Source organism: Bipolaris oryzae (genome assembly GCF_000523455.1).
Source record: "Bipolaris oryzae ATCC 44560 unplaced genomic scaffold scaffold_184, whole genome shotgun sequence".
In the NCBI taxonomy this organism is placed as follows: domain Eukaryota; kingdom Fungi; phylum Ascomycota; class Dothideomycetes; order Pleosporales; family Pleosporaceae; genus Bipolaris; species Bipolaris oryzae.
The window spans coordinates 36,020-50,791 of NW_006911460.1; the positions used below are offsets into that span (position 1 = coordinate 36,020).

Genomic DNA, 14,772 nt, shown 5'->3' on the forward strand with positions numbered 1-14,772 from the left:
TGTGCGTGTTGATATGGGGATACCTGTGTGGGCTGCGCGGTGGGCAGTTGAGGGCGAGGGGAGCGGGGGCGCTGAGGCGCTGAGGCGCTGAGGCGTTGTTATGGGCGGGAGCCTGTCGAGTGGGATGCTGGGAGTGACTTCACCGCCTGGAGGAGCGGGGGGGTTGGCAGACAGGCGGGCGATGGACGACAAAAGTAGGCAGTGTGGGCGATGAGCGAGTACGGGTTGTCTGCAGCGTCGGGGCTTGGTGGCAAGACAGGAGCAGGCAGTGGGTTGATGGTAGGTAGGCCGGGTTGGGTTGCGGTGGTAGAGAGGATCACAACGCCCGAGTAGTTTTGCAGAGCAGGCACGGTTTCAGACCTAGGCCTGGCTTGGCGCAAAAGGTGTGCTAGCCCAACAGAGACGCGCGTCGGGGCTGTGGGAGAGCAGCACAGCGAGCCATGATAACAAAGGGCCTCTCCCTCGCCCACCACGCACACACACACACACACACACACACCCACACCCATACCCATACCTGCCCACGCCAACACCAGTGCCAACCTCTGCACCGTCAGACGCTGACATGGACACAGGCCTCAGCTGCCCGTCCCCCGCCAGGTACCGGCCGTGGCCACCGTCGTCGACATCGCACCTGACCGGCTGCAACTGCCGCTAAGACACCACACACATGTCTAGCCTGCCCTCCTCGACACCTGCCACAGCGCCACCACAATCTCCTCGATTTGTCCTCGACTTGTCCTCGACTTGTCCTCGACTTGTCCTCGACCCTTTTGGCCCGTTGGGTACCACTGCCACTGCACGCCGTTCGGAATACGACAGCCCGTTAATGCCATGTTATTAAACAGTCAGCACAGTCTCACTCTAGACTGCGCCAGTGCCTTGACCGTGCTGCGCTTTCTGGCCTAGCAGCCTGCCTCAAACCCCCCCCTCCCATCCACATCCCGCTTCAGCCGGCGAACCTCTTTTTTTTTGCTAAAATACTGACCTGCTCATGACATGCGCTGTACCTACATGCACTTCGTCCCGGACCGCCTGTTCACACACTGTTCATGTACGTAGCTCGGAAGCTACCGGTAGCCCTAGTTAGCCAGCCCATGGAGCCTGTCTTCGCTCCACGACTGTGCAGAGTGCAACATACTTGTATATTTACATACACGCATTACAGACCAAGTACATAGTTACGTAGTCCTCACTTGCAAATCACGTGATATCATCCATCCATTCGTCCCATGTATATCCGTCCATTCTCGTATAGGCCAGAATTCGTCTTCTATTCATGCAGACATCTACCCGAACATGTGCGCTCATTATGCAATAGATCAAACAACGCCCCAACTCGCACTGCTGCCTGCGCCCATGCCTGACGTCGCTTCCTAGTAGAAACCCAATTATGTAGAAAAAGCAAGCAAGCGTCAAGTAGAAAAGAAAGCAGAATTGAAATAAAAACAAAGAAACAATGACAGCCCACGTATTCATGGCAAATCCAACTGCGCAATCCACGAGCACATCCCGGACGCACCAATATTTTTACAGAATCCGACCCACAAACAGCACATCCGCAACATGCTGCCAACCAGAATCTCTCGTCAGGCCAAGACTTTGGCCGGTACAACGAGCGTAGCACATGGCGCCATGCAATCTCATCGTCGCCCGTCACCCATCCAACGCCTTGCACAAACTTATTAGATGAAGAAGAAGAGAGAGAGAGAGAGGAAAAAGAAAAGAAAAGAAAAAGGTATAGCCTCCTGTTCACTCCGAGCAGGAAGCCATTCCCACGAACCGAATTTGGAAAAATCTTTTGGGTATCGCAAAAGTGTCGAAATCACACAGGCGTTGGCATTTGGGAATTGCTGCAAGGCGCTTCGCCCCTCGCTTGCCCGTGTCTCCTGCTAATCGTCTAGCTGTTTAGCCAAGCGTACGCCCAGACACAATACTCTGGCTTGGGGTACGAGGCAGTGTGGGTTGCATCGTCGGAGAGTTATAGCCTCGGTCAGATGGGAAACTCGTCACGGATGTAGAGTCCCACCCTTCGTCCCCTAGTGCACTCAGCCACGTGTTGCCAAAATCTTGCCGAAGAGCCTCAATCTTCTTCTTGTACATCTCCTCTTCACCAACCTCAAAGTCGTCCGCAGATTGGGGCTCTGCTCGCTTCTTCGACGCCGTCGTCGTGTCAATCGGGGGTAGTTGCTGATGACTTGTGTGCGTTTCATCAGCAACCGCCCGCCCGTCTGGCATAGTCTTCTTGCCTGCATCTCCAACACTCTTGCCCTTGGACTGTTCCTCCAGTCGGGGTGCTTCTGCAGCCAGGCTGACCGGCTTGGTGAGTTTAGGAGCCTGTCCAATGGCAGTATCCTCATAGGCAAGACTTGTTAGACTCGATTGCGAAGACTGCTGCATCGATTCATTCTGCGAAAGCTCGACAATCCGTCTCTTGGGACCCTTCTTCTTCTTTTGGGATTCTTGCCCACTCCTTGTTCCACTCTTGGTGCGCTGTAGTGACCCGGCGCGTTTGAGCAATCCAGGCGATTCAGATGGTGTGTCCACAGCTTTCACTACCTTGGGAGGTACATATGGCATAGGTTGCAAGTCATCCTCAGGTGGGGGCTTCACAACGGGGACTCCCTTCAATTCGGGCGCCCGGTCAACGAGTTGCTTCTTCTCAGCCGTACTCGGCCCTGTCGTGTCAATAACAATGTCTTCGGTGTAGCCCGGGGTCTTGCGGAATAAATTAAATATGGTAACCCTGTAGTTGACGTGCGTCTTGCAGAAAGGATTGCGGCTAACGTAAACATCTGTAATGTCGGGTACACCAGTGAGGCGCGCCACTTCGGTAGGATCAGTCAATCGATTGTCTCTAAAGTCCACACGCTCTAGAGATAGAAGGCGTTCGATACCAACCAATGATGTAAGGCGGTTGGATCGGAGATTGAGAGTTGTAATGGCCGGGAGAGGGTTGCGTCCCAATGAGTGCAACCCATCTATCATACAATTGGAGAGATTCAATGCACGGAGACAAGTAAGGTTAGCAAGACTTTCCGGTATTTCAGTGAAGAGATTAGCCGAGAGATCCAGTGACTGTAGTGTGTTTGTCAAGGGAACGAGACTGGCAGCCGGAATGGTAGTCAAAGCATTGTCAGCCAAGCTCAGATGTCTCAAGAACCGCCACTTTGTGGCAGGGAACCAGCCCATAGAAAGTAAGTTTGAGGAACTTCCCCGTGGAGTGGTGGAACGCACGCTCGAGCTGGAGCTTCCAGACGATCGGCGAATATTTGGGGCGCTCGCTGTACTCCTGCCGTAGACATGCGAAGAACCATGACGGGAGCTAGGTGGGCGCGATGGAGATGTGCTTCGCTGGCGCTGGCCAGACTTGGTGGAGTTTTCGCGGGTTACTGCCGCCCCCCTCGGGCTCGTGCTCTGCTTGCCGGCAGCTGTGGGCGACGTTGGCGGCGACTCTGACCGAGCGAGCTGAGCATGCTTGGGGGGTGGGCTCGCAGTAGACCAAGGCGCACTTGTTTTGGCAGAACGTCTGCGACGCTTGTCAATATCATCCAAAACGATATTGATGAGCAGGTCAGCAGGATCCTCAACACCTGCTCGTTTAACAGTCAGACTGCGGAGGTTCTCGGCCAGGCGGTCCCAGCCATAGAACTGTCGAAAGTCTACGTCGTGAATCTCAAGCGCTGTGACATTCTTAAAAGCGAATAGGGGAACCGCAGTGTCGAATGGAAACTCTTCATATCCTGCAATCAGACGGGCTTTGTGATCAGGAGAGAGCCTCAAGCATGGGATCTTGGTAAAGGCAGAATACAGATATCTCAAGTCTTCCTGGAGCTGGGCCTTTTGTTTCTCTGCTTTTGCTTCACTGGTGGATCCGATACGGAAAGTCGACCAAAGTGAGGACATGCCTGACATCACGCTGCGAACGCTGGACACTGAATGTATGGAGTCGCGATCGGAAGACTTTGTCTTGTTGCGCTGGGCGCTACCAAGAAAGGAGACATAGTTGGTGGGTGAGGCATCGGTGTGAATGTTTTCTAAACGCACGTTCATAGGGCCGACAGGGATGCCCAGATCCTCGAAGCGGGAGAGGATGTAGAAGAGATGATGGGGTGTTAGTGTGAGCTTTGCTGGCTTGATCGACTGCGAAGTAAAGGTTAGGGAGGGCAGCGACAGTGCTGCTGCCCAGACGCTCGACGACGACGACGCGGACGAGGGAGGGCTGGCGGGGCCACTGGGCGACGAGGGAGAAGCAATGGCTTGGCCATTTCTGGGGTTTTGGCGCTGCAGCTGAAGAGCGTTGGCAAGAGCCTTTTCGTGTGTTCGCACAAAGTACGCCAAGTTCTGGAGCCGTGTCAATGTGTGTCTTGTCTAGAGCCAGGCATTGCAAATGTGTCGCACCCTTATGAAGAGCTGGCCATCTTCAGTGTCCATGTTGATAGACTAGCAGACCGCGACTGCATATAGGGCCCACCGGCTGTGCGTGTGTGTGTGTGTGTATGTAGCACGACGGTTCTTTGGGGGGGGAAAGGCGCGGAACGGGGGAGGGCGGGAGGCCGTGAGCTTCGGCGAGGGCTGCCCACTTGAAACTTTTGTGCCGCGGGGGGGAAAATTGGCGAGGCGCCTCCGCTGTCGGACGGGGCGACCTAGGGTCTGGGACCAAAGTTAGCAATGGGTGGTGTTTAGATGGAGGGCGGGGGGAGAGGGAGGGAATGGGTAGTGACTGGAGGCGAGGGAGCCAACCATGTCTTGGCGGTGGGGGATTGGAGTCGAGGCACGTACGTAGAGTACAGTAGGACTCGGTCGGATGCCCTCGACGGGTGGACCTAGGTAACAAAGCAAACGGCGGCGGACAGACAGATATTATGCAGCGGCACAGGGGGTGCAGCGCACTGGCGGCAGACGGTAGCACAGAGGCAGCAAGCCAAGCGGCGTGTTCCAGACGTGGGCCAAAGAGAGGTGCAGCAGCAAGTGCAGCGGGCGTCCGGGACAGCGAGATAGTGGCCAGGAAAAAAAGGACGACCCGAGACGGGCGCACTGGCCAAAAGGGCAGCTAAGAGGCCAAACCAAAAAAAATGAAGGGCAGCGCTGATTTGCGCAGGGGAATTTTTCAAGAGTTGAACAACAGAGTCGGGAGAAGAGGGAGGTGGATGGACAGGCAGGTGAGGAGGACGAAATTAGATGGCGTCCCAATGTGGAATGCCGTCCTGTCGCGGCGGCGGGAGAGGTGGAGGGGCTAGCAGGATTTAGTCTGGCGATGGGAGGGGGGGAGTGGCAGAGTCGAGGATAGAGTGTGGAGAGGAACAGGAGCAACAGGAGGAACAGGAGCAGGAACAGCAACAGGAACAGGAATAGGAACAGGGTGAGGGCTTGATGATGAAGGGCGCGGGGAGGGCGGACGAGAGCACCCACGGTAGGGGCGGTGGATGGGCAGGCAGCGCAGGCAGCCCAAAGGCAGCTGGAAAGGGCATCAAAAGCTGCTCGACACACTGACTGGGCTGGCATGGCAATGGAACCCCTGCAGGCTGTGATTGGATCCCAGCAAGATAGCGCTAGTCAATGTGCCTCTGTGGCATCCCTGCGTCGAATCTGACAGACGACGACCGCCTCTGCTGCCTCACCCTCGCCCTCGCCCTCGACATGTCTCGCTCGCTCGCCCTCTCTTGCGCTCTGCCCTCTCGCTCTCCACGGCCCATGACCCTGGCGGGCGTTGTGACCAGCACGACAGCCGGCCCTTGGGGCGGTGCGGCCTTGCCGAGCATCTGGCGCATGAGGTTGCTGGTCACTCGGGCCACCATGCGACGAGCCCTGACGCCATATCGCTGCACGACCAGAACACTTTTTTTGTTGTTGTCGTGAGCGGCACGCCCGTTGGCTGGGCGTCACACGGCGCGTCACATGAGCAACGCCCGCGGTGGTGTATATGTATATGTATGTGTGTAGTCTATGTATGTATGTCTCTCCAGACTGACGGACAGACGGACAGACGGACATGGATCCTCGCACACCTCGTATGTATGTATGTATGTAGGCATGTAAGTAAGTAAGTGCAGCGGCGGATATGACCCTGGTGGCTTTGATATAATAGGCGGCACAGGGTCGGGCAGTCAGTAGACGCGTCCATGTGTGCCAGATTCGCTGGACCCTGGCCCGCAGCTTCCGTCGTGGCCAAAGTTTAATTGTGTTGGACGGGATTGCCCAACAACAAGACGTGTGTATCTGGGCTGGTGGCGACGTTGACGGGTGAAGTGAGCAGCCCGCGGCTTGGGGTATATCCGACTGTGTACTTACTGCCAGCTGCGTAGTGGTCGCGCGAGATGGTCCACTCACACTCGACTCGCAGCTCCGTCTGCATCTGCGTCTCCGCTGAGCGCTGAGCGGAGCCACCCAGGACACGCCCTCGTGCAGGGAGGCGGCGCACAGACTCGACTCCCCGGCCAGGGTGTCTACGAGCCGATTTGATGGCAGACAGCAGATGCTGCGACATGACATCGCAATCGCATGCCCGCCGCTTCTTGTTCTGAAGACGTAGCCATGCATGTGCTCAACTAACTACATACACCTACGTAGAGGAGACGCGTGTCTGCAGGCGGCCATCCGGTACCTCCCTCTGCCTACCGCTCCATCTTCCCCTCTCCCTCCCCCCTCTGCCCCCGTCCAGCGGCTCAAGCCACGTTTTGTGAGGCTGACATGTTGTTTGCATTTGTGTTTGCATCCAGCGCCGCCGCCCACCCCCACCTGCCCTTTACGTGACAGCTGGTCGGCCCTGCAGACCCCTCAACACCATGCCCTCTCCGTCTCGACATTGCTCCTACCACTGTACACCTGCCGCTGCCACACCACCCGCCCTGTTCACCGTGACCACCCTCTCTACCCATTGCCCTTACTGCCCTGTCCAGCGCCAATGGCTGTGCCGCCTTGGTGCACACCACTGGCCTATTGCAACGCCTAACGGCTTCATCCACACACCCTGTTCTGGCAATCCATGGCTTGCCTCGGCTTTGTCTGCCCCTCACCGCCATGCACCACCGAGTATGCAAACCACGTGTGCACATGTTCTGTTCCCAACGCCATGGGCCTGAAGAGCACCACGATCAATCAAAGTCAACGAGAAATAGTACGTACATGTCCGTGTATACCTACACATAAACTATACCCTACACTACACTACACTACACTACACTACACTACACTACACGCACGCGAATAGGGGTTGCCAAATCCCCGGGCCAAAGGGGCCAAAGCACTGATGCATCAGCCATGATCTACTTACCCTCCGCTTTTCTTTCATCATCGCTATCTCAACCAGCTTGAAAACCACGGCCGAAATGGCGCCATTAGCGGTGAGACCCTATCCAGCCTCAATCCATGCCCGGCAAACCACCCCCACCGCCTCGGCTCAGACCAACACCCACACCCATACCCACACACAGCCGTTGCCAAAAGTGCCGCCGCAACCGTCGCGTCATCTGTCTGGTAAGTAGTTCACGCGTTGATGCCCTTCAACACCACCACACCCGACAAACTATGTGATGCCTGACATCATCGCGCATCTGTCATGCCAAAACTGCCCCATCGGCCCTTTATGCCCCACTACCCAGCTGTCATGGTCTCGGAACAAGCCTCTCCCAGTGCACTTATCCGGCCCTCCGCCCCCTTGTACTCCAAATCTAACTCTCCTGCTGCTGCTGCTGCTACTGCTGCTACTACTGCTGCTCCCTCGCCTCGAGCAATGACGTGCCGTTCCCTACTGTATACTTACAACATAAGCCATGTACCTCCATAAGTACTTGTATATCCACGCCAGCGTGCACCTGCTACTATTTCGTGTCCGAGAGTAATTGCCCAACACCGACAATGCCTCGCCACTTCCTTGTACCAGCACTATGTGGTGTGCATAAACAAAGGTAGCGTTGCATGCAATTGAACATGCAAAGCCGAATCGTCAGCGATAGCGGCGGCGACGGCGCCCACACTGGCGCTGGCGTCTAATAATAATAACAAGTATCCGCGCTTCCTCCAAAACGGCTTCGCTTGTTTGTTCCAAGGGCTGGCTTTCACACTCTCACCACCATGGGCATTGATGCAATCAAGACATGCTGAACTAATTAACATTGATCCTCACAGCAACGACGAGAGTCTACTCATGATTTGTAAACGCAAAACGACCCAAGCGAGTCGTGTTATGGTTTCGCCATTGTCGGCGGGAAGGCCCGTTCCAAGCTCATCTCATCGTCGGATGATCCGTCAGAAGCCGGGTACGGTCCTTTAGCCGAAACATCCCTGAGCTCCGTCGTGCTATGAAATTGGACGTCTTTTTGTACGTAAATACCATTTACCGGGGTCGCTTTTGTTTTGGCACCGCTTGCCTCGGCCAGCTTTGTGCCTCTGCTTCCGTATTGCATCGCACCATTCGTCGTGTCTTTTGCACTTGATCCCAGCAGGTTTGGCACCACTCTCTTCATCAGTGGCCGAAGCGCCGGAATGCAGGCACACATTATCCCCACGCTTGTTTCTATTGTCGAAAGGTATGCGATGGCTGCTATTTTCCACGTTATGTCTCTCCAGTCGTGCCTACCTCCAACCAACATGTCGAGCCGTACGGCTGAGATTATGCATACACTACCAGTTTGTTAGCACTTCTCCACCGCTACGCATCAACCCATGTCACTAACCCCAAGCCCATACACATAACAACTAGCAGGTACGTCTTGCGTACCCAGTTGATTTGCAACCCAAGCACAGGCTTGATAGGGATAATAAGAATTAGGAAATCCGTCACCATGTTGATAATGGCATTGAGTGCAATCGGTCTGCCTACTGTCAGCAACAAGTCCAAACTTCTCATTATATGTACACATGATGATGCACCCTTCGCTTACATATCGTCGTTGACGCAGTTTTCTGGCGTCAGAGTGGTAATCGACGCATACGAGCACATGCACGGTGTCAATCCCCTTTGAAAGTTACCTTGTTAGTATTGACTTTGGCTCAGCCCCCCCCCCCTCCTACGGCTGCGACTTACTGCTGCGCTATCCCCCATAAAAGAAGTAACCCAATGCCCCATTGCGAAATGAGTCGCATTGCCCTGCCAGGAAAAATGTTGCAGTACTGAATGAGAAGCGAGATTTTGGTCGCAATCTGCGCTGCGTTGTAGACTGCTGTCGCAGCCAACATCAACTACCTCGGGTTAATATCACATGTACCGACTAACTCGTCTCCAACGCAGCTTCTTCTTACCCGCTTGAATGTTGGCAACTTGTCCTGCACGTGCTCAATATGTTGTCCTGCACCACCAGCTATCACGATTCCGAAATTGACACCGGACTGGGCAAGGCTCAGAGTGTGTGCTACCAAGATCATGTAATCATCGGGCCCGACAAATTGTAGTATTACCCTCCTATCTTGCTTGTTAGACTGCCACTCTCTGGGTTTCTTTGGGCGATTCCGGTCACCTGGTGTAGAATCGAAGGGCTACGCAGACGCTTGAGAGTACTGTAAAGACGGCGACAACGGCGAGTGTAATAGGAGCCTGCCCGGAATTAGTGACCTATGTGTTTGCAGTGGTGCTCAGTTTTTCCTTCTTTCACGTACTCGAGTTTCTCTACTAACTGCATCTTGGGCGTTGGCCATAATGCTTAATCCAGATTGAACATGCACCTACTTGTGTTGCGCAGACAAAATTGATTTTAGATCTAACGGCTCAGTAAGTCACAAGGGTTCCCGCAGTCTTAAGGTGCATACGGGCTTTTAGAAACCCGAGATCAAATTGGCAGGTACCACTCTGACAAGGGCTCTTCGAGACCTTGTATGTCGCGCCCGTGACTCGCCATGCCCACGACATCTCGGTTCGATTTCTAAGTAGCCAGCGATACAGCCACTCGTCTAACGCGCACCGGGCTAGCCATGTGCGCTGTTTAGGACACATGTCCGACAAATGAGATGACCGGCTCTCGTCCGAGCAAAAAACTTAGCGGCGTCTTCACAGCTTCGTAATAGATGAAGGCTGCCACTAAACCTGCCATACCCAGCACGCTCATCTTTAGTACGGGGCATCGTGGCCTGTGCGTTGTTCCTAAAAAAGCCCATGCAAAGCCGAGAGTTCGCGTTGTATCATCGTTATCCATAACCTTTTCCCTATATCATGGTACATATATGGATGTAAAACCCAACATTCTTCCATCCTCTACTTGGTCATTCCCAGTGTTATGGTGCACTGTCTGGCATGGAGCAGGTTACGACGCAATACAATCCAAACTCCTTGTCAAGTCTATTCGTCACCCAGGGTGCCCATGTCAGATATACTTGGCATGCGGCTTTTAGTACAGCCACCTGCCACCAAACTTGTGCCATGCAGATGGAGATGTTGGGGAACAATGGCTCTCAAAACCTGTATAGGCAAGCATCATCGCATACACAGTAGGTGGAGCGTCCCACACAATTGATCAATAAGGGTATTCGTTCCCGTTGTCCAGCAAGAGACTAGAGAACATGCCCTTAAATGAATCGGAAGTCTCACCGTGAAAGGTCCCGAACTGCTACACGTCTGCAATCGTATGTTGCCCAGCCAGTCAGCATTGTACGGACCCACAAATGCCCCAGGATAAGAAGGATTAAGCGAATCATAGCTACTATCGACAGCTCTCGAGATTGGCACCCTGATTGCAAACCTTAAAAAAAAATTTAACTTTTACTATCGCCAGGAACGCGCTTTGGTTGGTATAGAGCTCTTCTACTACTCTATTGTCATTGGTAGGGAATCATACGTTGGTAGGTATGGCGTATATGGCGAGGCGTCAGTAGCGCAGATCGCCCTCTACTTACTCAGTCCGCTCCCCGCCTCCCCGCTGCCCCAGGCCCCGTTTTCCATCGAATTGGCTTCCGCACTGGCTCGCTTCCCCGTTCGCTTCAGCTTGTAGACCACGCCCGTCCCCTCATCCACTGTTTGAGACTAAAATGATGTCCATGCAAGACGATAAGAATGACTCGACTTGAGTAATGGAGAGGTGTTCGTGGGGTACGGCTCTTGGTCGACCGAATATTCGCGTGAAAACTACACCCACCAAAAAAAGCGGAATACCAATCATGTGTCACTCCACACTAGTATTACCAAGTAAGATGATTAATTTTTAACGTATCGATCTATACATAAATCCAAGCATTCTTATTTATAGAACTACATTTCAACTACATTGTGATGAGAGTGGCTGATCGCAGATGATAGCTTTGATATAATAGGGGCTGTTTTTTTGCTGGGTACCTCGGCCGACAAAGAGGGTATTGCACCCTTAACGCTTGCTTCCATCTTGCCACACTCTGCAGGGGACGACGTTACCAATCGTGTAGTGCTCAATGGGCTTTCGCAACAGAACCCTGGTATTCGGTCGAATATCAAAGAGCGGCATCACACATGGAAATGAGCATTGTCCAACGCCTGGCTCGAATATTTTCTTGCTGTCAGATTGATAGATTACCACAAGCCACGCTCTCCCGTTCAGCTCAGCGACATGGACCGTGCTAAAACTAAACTTACGTACCCCACCACCCCACTTCAACGGCATTCTCAAACTCTCACGCCCACGCGTTGAGTAAACAGCAGACGCCACATACAGCCACGCTGAATTGCCATCACAATGCTCATTACGGAAACACACAAAGATGTGCCCACAGAGGCAGGTGGTGACATGAGTTTGTGGTCCCTGGGTGCATTAATTGTGGCAACTTAACTGACGGTCCAGGGATCTTCATCTTCCACCCCTCCATTCCAAACTACCCCAAAGCAAGGTTTCCTGGTGTCGTAGTCTTCTCTGAAATTTACCAAGGTAATTTCGATTCTTCGTTGTGCATGTCGTTTGATACACCAAGAAAATAACTATCATTGGATTTTACTGATACTTGCAGTGACTGGGCCGGTTGCTCGCTTTGCACGACAAATCGCTTCCCAAGGCTACATTGTCGCAGCGCCGTCTTCCTACCATGAGTTTACCGGGCCTGAACCACTTGCATACGATGTCCCTGGTACTGACAAGGGCAATGAATGGAAAATCACAAAGACGGTCCAAGCTTATGACGAGGATGCTTCTCTTTCGGTAGACACATTACTTGCAATGCCAACATGCAACGGAAGAATCGGAGCTACTGGCAAGTATTGATTTCTTATAAGGGATAAGTACGCAGCTCATCGTCTTTGCAGGCATGTGTCTAGGAGGTCACTTGGCATACCGTTGCGCTCTCGATTCACGCGTCTCTGCAGCAATTTGCTACTTTGCAACCGATATTCACAGCAGTACTCTGGGAAAGGGCAAAAAGGACGACTCGCTTGCTCGCTGTAAAGACATCAAAGGCGAGCTTGTCATGATATTCGGCAAGATGGACACGCACGTACCACCAGCAGGCCGAGACCTGATCAGAAAGTCACTGCATGAGGCAGGCGTTACCTTTTCCTTTTACGAACCAGCCTGGGCGCAACGTGAGTATACCTAATCGTGTCTGCTAGAACCTTTCTGGCGTACTAACCCGTCCGACAGATGCTTTTATCCGAGATGAGCTTAGCAAGGGGCGCTACGATGCTGCGTTGTCGGGGATCTGTTTCGAGATGCTCAAAGAGCTATTTAATCGCACATTGCGCTCTGATCGCGGACCGAGGTCTGGGGGCGACGTCGAGATTGAGGACGTGTGCTAAACGAGAACTTGGAGCTTGTTGCAGGAACTGCTCTATGTCCGGGCCAATATTCATACTATCGAATGCAATGCATGAGTTCCGGCATTCGGTCGTGAGACTAGACTAGACTACTCTAATACTTAACCCGAGCGCTATAGGCAAAGCAAAACATAGCAGCCACATGAATGGCGTAATTACAGGGGCATGAAGAATAGAAGCCAATCAACGTGTCGATGACGAACATGCATGCCAAGCCGTCTAAAATGCGCTAACACCGACGATGTTTCTTGAACCTCGGAGGTTGACATCTTCAATTTGCCATCGCAACACCAATTCTACCACGTATCGCAAACACAACGCCCCGACACATAACAACGACATCACAACAATAACAACAACAAAATGCCTCGCCAACGCTCCGGAACCGCTCCTCCTCGCCGCCCTCAAGTCCCAGCAGCCAGGCAAGCCACCACTGCGCCCGCGCCCGCGTCATCGCGCCCTCACTCGACTGCTGCGGCTCCCGCCCAGCATGCTCCCACTCATGCGCCCGTCCAGCAGGCGCAGGCTCCTACACCTCAAGGACCTGGTCTGTTTGGACAGATGGCTAGCACTGCTGCGTAAGTAGTCCCAGGCAACCATATTCGACTTTGATCGATTTGCGCCACGAATGCCAGGCACCCCACTTTGTAATTTGAACACTGGACTGACATAGTTGCAGCGGTGTCGCAGTAGGATCTTCGATCGGCCACGCAATTGGCGGTCTCTTCAGCGGTGGTTCTTCCGCCCCTGCCGACGCCGCGCCCCAGAATACCGAGTTCGCCGCACAGCACCAGCAGGCATCCGCTCAAATGGCACAGTCGGGTCCCTGCGCAAACGACGTCCAGAGCTTCCGCAAGTGCATGGACGAGAATCAGGGTAGCTTGACTATTTGTGGATGGTATCTTGACCAACTCAAGGCATGCCAGGCGGCGGCTGGTCAGTACTAGAGAGTAGTTGCGATGTAGTAAGAGAATGAATTAAAAAGGATAGGAGCCAGTATCCAGGAGAAATGTATGAACATAGTGACAGAGTGAATTGCATCTTTGATCACGCATAGTGAATATGGCATTTGAAGATCGCGGTCCATACTGCATTATCTGGTCAATCAATCAATCGATCACCACTTCAACATATGCTGTGATTGTCTTTGCATTTGTATAAGATGACTGTATCTGCCACACACATCAGCAAATAACAGCCTGTACGTATGCCTTTTCGATCCCTTTAGTTATTGTCTCGCTGCCAATACTAATGTTGCTGTTCAGTGTTCAGTGTTCAGTGAGCTCAGTATGCCAATCTGTGAAGAGCTCCTTCCGCAACAGATCAGAGGAAACTACCCACCGCAGCAAAATGGCAGGAGTCCACGAGCTCGAGGTAAACAAACCGTCGAAGCCTAATTGCGTTTTTCTCCAAGCTTTTCATCACGACACACGTTACAGCAGCACCACCAGCAGCAACAGCAGCAACAGCAGCAACAGCAGCAACAGCAGCAACAGCAGCAACAGCAGCAACAACAACAACAACGACGACGACGATGACGATGATGACGATGACGATGATGATGATAATGGTGATGATGATGATGATGATGATGACGACGACGATGAAGACGATGAAGCGCCTCCTTTTCGTTTTTTTTGTTTTGCTTCTCGTCTCTGGGGTTAAAGCCCCTCTTCAGAAGGGCTATGTGGTTGTGAGGGAGGATATTGCCCAGGAAGCGGTGACGGCCATCAAGATGATGGTGGAGGAGATGGCGAAGATCGAATCCAACGTCCGTCCGGTTCTCCCTTCATGGGTCATGGCCGCCATGCTCCTGTCGCCCTTGTGGCTCCCAGTGGGGATCTGGCTGGCCGCTCGTGCTGTTGTCCTTTGGGACAAGACAATTCGTGACGCCCTGGCCGATCCTGATCGGCATGGATGGTTCTTGAGAGCAATCCTGCTGGTGGACCGGAACCTGCTTTGGCAGTCTACGAGGGAGGACGGGGCCCTCGCTGCCGCTCAAGTCGATGCCGCTGCTGCCCGGGCCGAGACCGCCGCCGCCCGTGCCGAGACCGCCGCCGCCCGTGCCGAGA

The 14,772-nt window shown here is 53.5% G+C and overlaps 8 protein-coding genes across 8 annotated transcripts; 3 read left to right on the forward strand and 5 right to left on the reverse strand.

Moving 5' to 3' along the window:
- Nucleotides 1-98: 98 nt before the first annotated feature.
- COCMIDRAFT_29781 (uncharacterized protein) lies at nucleotides 99-836 on the reverse strand (the record flags this gene model as incomplete). Its single annotated transcript, XM_007693840.1, has 3 exons — nucleotides 99-415; nucleotides 498-654; nucleotides 696-836. 3 exons carry the CDS (start codon nucleotides 834-836, stop codon nucleotides 99-101), a joined length of 615 nt encoding a protein of 204 aa, XP_007692030.1.
- A 1,072-nt stretch (nucleotides 837-1,908) lies between these two features.
- On the reverse strand, nucleotides 1,909-4,434 carry COCMIDRAFT_8847 (uncharacterized protein; the record flags this gene model as incomplete). Its single annotated transcript, XM_007693837.1, has 2 exons — nucleotides 1,909-4,344; nucleotides 4,402-4,434. 2 exons carry the CDS (start codon nucleotides 4,432-4,434, stop codon nucleotides 1,909-1,911), a joined length of 2,469 nt encoding a protein of 822 aa, XP_007692027.1.
- A 392-nt stretch (nucleotides 4,435-4,826) lies between these two features.
- Nucleotides 4,827-5,471, reverse strand: COCMIDRAFT_40390 (uncharacterized protein; the record flags this gene model as incomplete). The annotated part of the gene is made up of 2 exons (XM_007693844.1): nucleotides 4,827-5,053; nucleotides 5,348-5,471. The coding sequence occupies 2 exons, from the start codon at nucleotides 5,469-5,471 to the stop codon at nucleotides 4,827-4,829; spliced, it is 351 nt and encodes a 116-aa protein (XP_007692034.1).
- Nucleotides 5,472-5,556: 85 nt separating this feature from the next.
- Nucleotides 5,557-6,487, reverse strand: COCMIDRAFT_29783 (uncharacterized protein; the record flags this gene model as incomplete). The annotated part of the gene is made up of 2 exons (XM_007693841.1): nucleotides 5,557-6,290; nucleotides 6,331-6,487. 2 exons carry the CDS (start codon nucleotides 6,485-6,487, stop codon nucleotides 5,557-5,559), a joined length of 891 nt encoding a protein of 296 aa, XP_007692031.1.
- Nucleotides 6,488-8,183: 1,696 nt separating this feature from the next.
- COCMIDRAFT_106170 (uncharacterized protein) lies at nucleotides 8,184-9,633 on the reverse strand (the record flags this gene model as incomplete). The annotated part of the gene is made up of 7 exons (XM_007693853.1): nucleotides 8,184-8,622; nucleotides 8,676-8,813; nucleotides 8,883-8,957; nucleotides 9,026-9,180; nucleotides 9,241-9,400; nucleotides 9,456-9,532; nucleotides 9,595-9,633. The coding sequence occupies 7 exons, from the start codon at nucleotides 9,631-9,633 to the stop codon at nucleotides 8,184-8,186; spliced, it is 1,083 nt and encodes a 360-aa protein (XP_007692043.1).
- Nucleotides 9,634-11,633: 2,000 nt separating this feature from the next.
- COCMIDRAFT_40392 (uncharacterized protein) lies at nucleotides 11,634-12,682 on the forward strand (the record flags this gene model as incomplete). Its single annotated transcript, XM_007693845.1, has 5 exons — nucleotides 11,634-11,688; nucleotides 11,739-11,822; nucleotides 11,902-12,141; nucleotides 12,194-12,469; nucleotides 12,528-12,682. The coding sequence occupies 5 exons, from the start codon at nucleotides 11,634-11,636 to the stop codon at nucleotides 12,680-12,682; spliced, it is 810 nt and encodes a 269-aa protein (XP_007692035.1).
- Nucleotides 12,683-13,063: 381 nt separating this feature from the next.
- On the forward strand, nucleotides 13,064-13,647 carry COCMIDRAFT_106161 (uncharacterized protein; the record flags this gene model as incomplete). Its single annotated transcript, XM_007693854.1, has 2 exons — nucleotides 13,064-13,278; nucleotides 13,380-13,647. 2 exons carry the CDS (start codon nucleotides 13,064-13,066, stop codon nucleotides 13,645-13,647), a joined length of 483 nt encoding a protein of 160 aa, XP_007692044.1.
- Nucleotides 13,648-14,303: 656 nt separating this feature from the next.
- Nucleotides 14,304-14,763, forward strand: COCMIDRAFT_8852 (uncharacterized protein; the record flags this gene model as incomplete). Its single annotated transcript, XM_007693838.1, has 1 exon — nucleotides 14,304-14,763. A coding segment is annotated over one exon (460 nt), but the record flags the coding sequence as incomplete, so codon positions are not given.
- Nucleotides 14,764-14,772: the final 9 nt, after the last annotated feature.